The 9,603-nt window shown below is 40.1% G+C and overlaps 1 protein-coding gene across 1 annotated transcript; it reads left to right on the forward strand.

Annotated features, from left to right (window-relative positions):
• The first annotated feature begins 1,559 nt into the window (after positions 1 to 1,559).
• Positions 1,560 to 8,301, forward strand: tmem174 (transmembrane protein 174). Its single transcript, XM_047373657.1, has 2 exons — positions 1,560 to 2,172; positions 8,006 to 8,301. The coding sequence occupies exons 1-2, from the start codon at positions 1,595 to 1,597 to the stop codon at positions 8,118 to 8,120; spliced, it is 693 nt and encodes a 230-aa protein (XP_047229613.1). The 5' UTR covers positions 1,560 to 1,594; the 3' UTR covers positions 8,121 to 8,301.
• Positions 8,302 to 9,603: the final 1,302 nt, after the last annotated feature.

The following is a 9,603-nucleotide window of genomic DNA, read 5'->3' on the forward strand; positions in this document are numbered from 1 at the left end:
AAAGAAGTTCTAGCAGTTGAGTGGAGAAATATGCCATGTTGATGTTAGAGGTCAAAGGACATCAGGCAAACTGACGGGCAGACAAACAGTCAAACAACAACAGTAGCTCAAATAACCATTGCAAACAATGCAGAATACCACGTCTGAACTCTCAATACGTTGAACCTTAAAAGAAATGGGCTACAGCAGCAGAGGACTACACCAGATTCTAATTCTTCCAGGTAGCAGCAGGAAACCTGGGGCAGCAATTCAGACAGACTCCCTAAAATTGGACAATAACAGATTGGAAAAACATGGAGTCTCAATTTCAGATGTGACATTTATATTGTAGGGTCAGAATTTGGTGTAAACAACCTAAAAGCAAGGCTCCATCCTACTTTGTGTGGTTCAGGCAGGTAGTGGTGGTGTAATTGTGTGAAAAATTGTTTTATAAACACAACCTACCTGAGTATTGTTGTTCACCATGTTTATAAGTTTATGACCACAGTGTACTCATTTGCTGATTGTTACTTCCATCAGGATTATGATTCATGTCAAAAAGCTCAAACCATCTCAAACTGGTTTCTTGAACATGTCAATGAGTTGTTATCCAGTAGCCTCCACAGTGATCAGATCTTACTCCATTTCTACACATTTTTGAGATGTGTAGGAACGCGAAGATTAATATCATGGATATGCACTACTGACAAATCTGTCGCAACTGCATCATGCTACTGTGTCAAAATGGACCATCCCCTTGGTAAGGATTCAAACACTGTTGAGTCTTTGCCATGAAGAATTAAGACAGTTCTGAAGGCAAAAAGTATCCAACCTGGTACTAGTGAGCCATACCTATGAAGTGGCCGGTGGTTGTCTATTTTATTAAATTGATGAGCTTCAACAAACCTTTAATAAATAATTGCATGTTTTCCTGTAGTATAAATAATTTTCCTGGCCGCTCTTCAAAGCAGGAAAGAGAAGACAAGTTGACATTCAAGTGTATGCAGATGTGTGTTGATCTCTATAAGTAAGTTAAAGGATACAAGAAAACATCTGTTTGCATAAATTTGCTGATATCTACAGTTGGAGCAATAATTAAAAAGCTTAAAATTACTAAAACAGTGATAAACAAGGCCGCATGAGGACCTAAGAGTGGAAGAAAGGTAAAAAATAAAACAAACCTCCAAAGCTGTGTGAATCTGCGTTCTGTAAGTCATCAAAATTAAGACACCAACCGAATAATTATCAAACCAGCGACCATGCTATGATTTGTGATTAAATCATTATTTTCATTTGGGGGTCACCATAATCCATGAAGTTTAATTGTCTTCAGTTTTACAAATAGGTTGTCATAATATGCACATACTTTCAAACAGGAGAGACTGGCCTTTATTCAGTCAGGTTGTCCACATTGGTGTGAACTGCATTTGCATTTATCCAACAATGTGCAAGTGAAAGTTAACTTGTAACTTGTCCTCCTGGCTGGACATCAACAGAGTTAGTCAGTGTTCATTTAGTTCATGTTGCTGATCATTGTGGGAGACAGTGTGTCCCAGATTCAGTGACTGTCTACACAAAGTTGAAGTTAGATAAGTTCCAAGATCACTGGACTAACATGCTTGGACAAAGACCTGTGGAGACCAATAATACTGCTCCTCATCCACATCCGTCAGACAGTTTACTGGATGGTGAGAAAACCGGAGCTGCCCTGTTGCTGTCCGGAGTCTTTGTGGCGATGGTGGGTGTCACCTTCACCGCCATGGGCTGGCAGCACTACCAAGCCAACCTGAGCTTTCAGTGGACCCAACTTCTGGGCCCCATCCTGATCTCGGTCGGAGGTACCTTCATGCTTACCAGCGTGTGCAAGTTTAGTTTGGTTTCCTGTTGGCCATGCAGATGGCAGGAGGAGGAGGCATATGTTATGCCTGTGAGGGAACAAAACTCAGGGGGGCATCCCGTCATGGTTCATTCCATAAATCAACCTGTCATGTTACAGGGCACCACAACAGTGGTGGTTATTTCACCTGCTCATAACTTCATAACCCAGGAAGAACAAGCAGAAAATGATCCTCAGCCTGGCAACTCTGTGAGTGGTGGTAACGCTGCCCTTCCTTTGTATGAAGCTCTGTACGCAACCTTTACAGCAGGCGACAGCACGCCTCAAAGCACAGAAGCAGGCCACAACAGTAGCAGGTACGACAACATTTTGCTAACAGATAAACTTTACTTAAATATGAACTTTTTATACCATAACAATATCCCATGAACAGAAATGAGCCTGTAATTGTAAGGTAGACATAAAGTATTATTTTGATTTTGTGACATATTTTACCAAAACATCTTGTGTGGTATGTTTTCGTATTCAGCCTCACTGAGTTGATAATTTAATCTCTGCAGTTACAGCTGCAAGGCTTTCTTGGTATGTTTCTATCAACTTTGCACATTTAAAGACTAAAATTGTTGCACAATTTCCCTTTACTTTGCCAAATAGTCAAAGTCAGATTTTCATTGAGAGTATCTGTAAACATAAATTCTTTTTTCTTGCCAGTGATTCACAATAAGATTTAGGTCTGGAAGTTGACTGGGTCATAACACAAGAATATATTATTATCTAAATCATTTTATTGTAGCTCTGAGTGTATTTACTTTCAGATCAGGTTTAAGCTCGGTGCTGTGGTTTTGAGCCTCTCACCAAAAATATGATGAAACTATTGTCTAATAGGGCACACATTCCATAGGTTTTGGTTCTACAGCTGAAATCTGGCTCTTGTCAATCTAAAATTGATTCTGGACAATGATGGCGGCACGTGTGGATGCAACTTAGCAGTGGTTTTGTGTGTTTCTAGCTTAGTTGAGGTTAATGTTCGAGTGCATGAATTGTTGACTAGCTGCTTTTGGAAGTAAACACCAAGAATTTCCCCCTGAGGATACAAACTTTATTTCATTGAAGTTGCGCCGACCAGGGTCCAATGTTGCATCAATCTTCCCTCTACTGAAGCGTTGGAGGTGGCGCAGGGAGAGGAAACAGAAGTGGGGCAAGAGAGCTGGTGCTAAAGCTAGGCTACAAGCTAACCCATTTAGACCTGTTTTGCCCAGGCAAAAGTGGCAAGGTGCAGCTACCAACAGCGCATTGAAGGCCACTTCAGGCAGCAGATGGAGAGGCATCAAAGCCATAACATACTACCAGGTTGAGTACACCAATAATTAATCAGGACTCTACACTTCCAGATGCCCTGAACGCATTCTTCGCTTACTTCAACAATATCAATAGCCAAGAGACTGCAGTAACCACATCTCCACCTGGTCAGACACCCGCCCTCATCTTACAGCATCATCAGGTGAGATCTAGTCTGCAAAAGATCAACAGCACCAAAGCAGCAGGACCTGACAGAGCACCAGGCCGGTCCCTGAAGCCTTGTGCTGACCAGCTAGGAGGGGTGTTTACAGATGTCTTCAATCTCTCTCTACAGCAGGCTGTAGTACCCACATGCCTAAAAACAACTACCATTGTACCTGTGCAAAGGAAACAGACAATGACATGTTTAAACGACCTTCGCTCAGTGGCCGTATCCCCAATTATGATGAAATGCGTTGAGAGACTGGTCTTGCACCACATCAAGGACAATATCTCTGCTTACCTGGATAATCACCAGTTTGCTTAAAGAGTGAGCAGATTGATGGAGGATGCTATCTCAACAGCATGACATGTACAGTGGAGAGAACAAACATTTGATACACTGCCGATTTTGCAGGTTTTCCCACTTGCAAAGCATGTAGAAATCTTGAATTTTCATCATAGGTATTTTTCAACTGTAAGTGACAGAATCTAAAACAGTAATCCATAAAATTACATTGTGTGACGGTCCCAAAACCTGAAGGATCTGGAGAAGATCTGTATGGAGGAGTGGTCCAAAATCCCTGCTGCAGTGTGTGCATACCTCGTCAAGAACTACAGGAAACATCTGATATCTGTAATTGCAGACAAAGGTCTCTGTACCAATGTTATGACCCCAGGACTAGGGGATCAGGGGGTGGCAACATAAAAATGTGTCCAGAGGAAAAACAAAGGAAAAGGTGTGGAGTTTGAAGGGGTTTATTACAAAGAAAAAGGTTCCACATACAAAACAGCAAATGCCTTAACCAATTAATAATCAAACTTGGGCTAACATAAAAAAACTAAAGGAAGACAAATCCAGTCTCAAAAATTAAATGATCAAATCAAATCAAAACAAAAAACAAAAAAAAATATTTTTAAACCAAAACTCAAAACACTAAGACAAAGGGACTTAAAAAGGGGATGTCAAACTTCCCAAACACAAGCCGCTAGGTTGAACTATTAGAAACAACCAAGTCCAAAACCAAACTGCTAAGCAGTACAAGGTGGGTCAGCAGTACAAAATACTTAAAAGCTACCAAAACAAACTTCAAAGGTCTTTGCACAAAGCCTCTTCCAAAAGCTGCCCACTCCAGGACCCATGTACAGGTCCTTCTCAAAATATTAGCATATTGTGATAAAGTTCATTATTTTCCATAATGTCATGATGAAAATTTAACATTCATATATTTTAGATTTATTGCACACTAACTGAAATATTTCAGGTCTTTTATTGTCTTAATACGGTTGATTTTGGCATACAGCTCATGAAAACCCAAAATTCCTATCTCACAAAATTAGCATATCATTAAAAGGGTCTCTAAACGAGCTATGAACCTAATCATCTGAATCAACGAGTTAACTCTAAACACCTGCAAAAGATTCCTGGGGCCTTTAAAACTCCCATCCTGGTTCATCACTCAAAACCCCAATCATGGGTAAGACTGCCGACCTGACTGCTGTCCAGAAGGCCACTATTGACACCCTCAAGCAAGAGGGTAAGACACAGAAAGACATTTCTGTACGAATAGGCTGTTCCCAGAGTGCTGTATCAAGGCACCTCAGTGGAAAGTCTGTGGGAAGGAAAAAGTGTGGCAGAAAACGCTGCACAACGAGAAGAGGTGACCGGACCCTGAGGAAGATTTTGGAGAAGGGCCGATTCCAGACCTTGGGGACCTGCGGAAGCAGTGGACTGAGTCTGGAGTAGAAACATCCAGAGCCACTTTGCACAGGCGTGTGCAGGAAATGGGCTACAGGTGCCGCATTCCCCAGACCTGGGCTACAGAGAAGCAGCACTGGACTGTTGCTCAGTGGTCCAAAGTACTTTTTTCGGATGAAAGCAAATTCTGCATGTCATTCGGAAATCAAGGTGCCAGAGTCTGGAGGAAGACTGGGGAGAAGGAAATGCCAAAATGCCAGAAGTCCAGTGTCAAGTACCCACAGTCAGTGATGGTCTGGGGTGCCGTGTCAGCTGCTGGTGTTGGTCCACTGTGTTTTATCAAGGGCAGGGTCAATGCAGCTAGCTATCAGGAGATTTTGGAGCACTTCATGCTTCCATCTGCTGAAAAGCTTTATGGAGATGAAGATTTCATTTTTCAGCACGACCTGGCACCTGCTCACAGTGCCAAAACCACTGGTAAATGGTTTACTGACCATGGTATCACTGTGCTCAATTGGCCTGCCAACTCTCCTGACCTGAACCCCATAGAGAATCTGTGGGATATTGTGAAGAGAACGTTGAGAGACTCAAGACCCAACACTCTGGATGAGCTAAAGGCCGCTATCGAAGCATCCTGGGCCTCCATAAGACCTCAGCAGTGCCACAGGCTGATTGCCTCCATGCCACGCCGCATTGAAGCAGTCATTTCTGCCAAAGGATTCCCGACCAAGTATTGAGTGCATAACTGTACATGATTATTTGAAGGTTGACGTTTTTTGTATTAAAAACACTTTTCTTTTATTGGTCGGATGAAATATGCTAATTTTGTGAGATAGGAATTTTGGGTTTTCATGAGCTGTATGCCAAAATCATCCGTATTAAGACAATAAAAGACCTGAAATATTTCAGTTAGTGTGCAATGAATCTAAAATATATTAATGTTAAATTTTCATCATGACATTATGGAAAATAATGAACTTTATCACAATATGCTAATATTTTGAGAAGGACCTGTATAGGGTGCAGGTGGTCCTCATCATCCACTGATTGGCTTGGTCAACTCCTGCTGGTCCAATGGAGTTGCCTCTCTGCAGCCACCGGGTAGTGTCATTGAGAGTATCTGTATAAAAACAAAAAGACTGCAAAGCCTCTAAAGGCCAGGGGCCGTAACACTCCCCCCCTTAAACTACAAAACCAAGTTTGGTTTTTGTAGTTTGAGTTTTGTTTTTCTGTTGTATCAAATACTTAAGTCATGCAATAAAATGCAAATGAATTACTTAAAAATCACACAATGTGATTTTCTGGATTTTTGTTTTAGATTCCATTACAGTTGAAGAGTACCTATGATAAAACTTAAAGACTTCTACATGCTTTGAAAGTGGGAGTACCTGCAAAATTGGCAGTGTTTCAAATACTTGTTCTCCCCACTGTAGTCCGTTCCCGCTTGGAACATCCCAATACTTGCTTTGTAGACTTCACACTAGTATTCAATACAATCTCACTCCATAAACTGACAACAAAGCTCAGCCACCTAGGGCTGGACACCCTACTCTGCACTTGGATGCACATCTTTCTCACAAATTTGACATGAGAATGTCAGAGTGGTAAAGCAGACATCTTCTACTGTCACTCAGAGCATTGGGGCACCACAGGGCTATGTGCTCAGCCCAGCTTTACACATCCTCTTCATGCATGACCATGCTTCCATCCACCTCTCCAACATAACAGTAAAGTTTGCAGATGACACAATTATAGGGGGTCTAATCTATAATGATGAGATCCACTACAGGGAGGTGTATTCAGCAACTGGACAGATTGTGTACAGAAAAGTGACCTGATGCTGAACAATAAATAGTGGGACTGAGGAGATCATTGGGAACTTAGGGAGAGTGTGGAGAACACCCCCCTGCCCCCACCTCTTTATAAATGGAGAAGTGGACTGGATAAACAACATCAAATTCCTGGGTCTTCACATAACCATTGACCTCTCGCGGTCCATTAACACCTCATACCTGGTCAAAAAGGGACAACAGAGCTTCTTGTGAACTTTTACCAAAGCACCAATGAGAACATTCTGTGCTACTGCAGCACAGTCTGGTTCTCTACCTGTACTGCAGAAAACAGGAAAGACTTGGCCAATGTGATGAAAACAGCACAGAGGATTGTCAGGATTCACCTTCCTAGTTTGGACTTAGTCTACTAGGGCCGGCTCCAAAAGATGGCAGACATCATCACAAAACACCCTACCCACCCAGAACATGGACTCTTATCTTATCTTATCTTATCTTATCTTATCTTATCTTATCTTATCTTATCTTATCTTATCTTTGTGCATAATGGGGAAAATTAGACACAAAATAGCAGACTTTTTTTTTTACATAATCAGTTCTCTGGGATATAAGATTATAACACAGACATTAGTTCTACATTCATGTACTTTGTAAAAGGAATACAGTTTTTGAAAGAGAATTAAAAAGTTATATTTTCCCACCTGTTCCTTCAGCAACATTTGAGGCAGTATTTCTTTTACTAATTGTAGGAACGTCTATTTAAAATCTAATCAAACAGTCTGCAGAGAGACTTCTTGCTATAAACACAAGGCTGCATTCCTTGTTTTCACTTTCTTTTATTGCATTTAGACAATTACTCCCAGCAGGTCTCCAGGCAGCAAATCTCTTTAACACAAGCAGACAGCGGGAATAATACAGTTAACCTGGGATGACTATAAACTGCAGCCTTGATCGCACGAGCACGCCAGCTCAGTCACTGGTTTTCTCAACTCCTGACCTGTGTTTTACTGTGTTTCCAGGAGTTAATGCCAAATAGAAGAATCGTCAAGGGAGAAATTGCTCCACCTCTGTGTTTTCTTTAAAAGGGCAGCAGGGTTTAAGCATAACCAATTGGGCCTGTAAACATTTGGATGTTTGCCAGTTTTTCTGCCTTTACTTCTAGCCTGTCTGAGGTCTGGTGTTTGTGTTTCCTTTTTATTGTAGAGTACAGAAGACGGAAAGTAAAAGTGGACGCCTCGATGGGAACGAGTCCACCTGTTCTCATCCACCTGCATACGAAGACATTTACCCTTCCTTTCCCAAACACAATTCAGCATAAATGTCAGAAAATCTGTTGGTGATGTCAGGTCATATGCTGATGACATTGTTAACTGTTCTTGCTAGGCACCACAACAGCAATTATTGTTCCCTTTTCTTGCAGGCTAAAAAAATCTATTTTAATGTAAAAGTGATTTTATGCTGCTCATCACATCCTTTGGAATAAAACATTGCGGAGATCATTTCGCAGCAGCACAATGTGGACTTTTTGTTGAATTTTACCACACAGCTGCTTTCATGAAAAGATGCCATAATGTATGTATCAAGTCATAAATTCCCCATGGTTGAGCCTTGCTTGTTGAAAACCTCATAAAATTGAGATGTATCAACCAAATCAGCTCCAAATAGTTCATATTTAAAATACACGTATTTATCATTTGCTTTCTCTCTGTTAATACTTGCACAAAACTACAAGTAGGCTCATACAATAAAATAAAAATGGTGCTAAAAATATTGTTAAAAAGGAAAGAAAAAAACTAAGCATAAAGGTCATGTGGTTGTAATTTCTGGCTTTTCGTGGTTTTAGAGAGAGCAGAAAGCTGTGCCTAGAAATATAGAGTATCCAGTATTTCTGCTACCTCACTAATGAATACCAATAAACCTACTTTCCTTTCGAAATGCAAATTCTACCTAATTTAAGTAAACATTTTTGAATATTTTATTAGTTTTTTTTTTTTCCTCTGGGATAATTTCTGTCCAAACAGTAAACTTTAGTTAGAGTGTCACTATACCACACGGGGGCAGAAACACTGAGCAAATCTTTTACATTCCCCACCAGTCAAGTCAGGTGGTTTTGACTAACAACTACATTTTCAAAAATGTATTTGACCTTTTTAAATCAGGAAATGTCCAAGTGGGATTGAAAGCATATTTTCGAAGGGAAACCTGGCCAGCATAGGCAGCAAAACATAAAACCACAATAGACGAAATTACACAATTAAGACGCTAAATCAAAAAATTACAGCAGTCTAATTAACAAGACATGATAAAAAAAAAAAAAAAAGAAGCTATTATTACTATTCTTATTCTGTTGGCTATTTTTATTATTGATATCATTATTGTTATTTATATTTTAACAAAAGGCAACAAAATATTGTTGCGTGTCAATGGTCCTGTAATCTTAATTTTTGTTTTAAATAATTAATTACATTTGTTTAGAGCTGATTTATATGTCTCCCTTGTATTTTCCCCTACATTCAGCCTTATTGCTGAAGCTCGCAATACAAGTGATAATCTAAAGTGATAATCTGTGTATTCCGCTCCGTTCAATATTCTCTTTTATAATAAATACAAAGTGGGAGCACAGATAAGCACCGTGCCCCAACAACGATACGGCGATGGAAAAACGAAAAAGGCAAGTGTTTTCAAAAGGTTTGGTAAGTAATAATCAACAAATGTTATTCTAAAATATAACAACAAAAAACAACAAAAAAACAAAAAACAAAACTGTATTAATTTCAAAGGCTTTGGCTCAAGGAGGTTTT

The sequence above is a fragment of the Girardinichthys multiradiatus genome, chromosome 8 (assembly GCF_021462225.1).
Source record: "Girardinichthys multiradiatus isolate DD_20200921_A chromosome 8, DD_fGirMul_XY1, whole genome shotgun sequence".
In the NCBI taxonomy this organism is placed as follows: Eukaryota; Metazoa; Chordata; class Actinopteri; order Cyprinodontiformes; family Goodeidae; genus Girardinichthys; species Girardinichthys multiradiatus.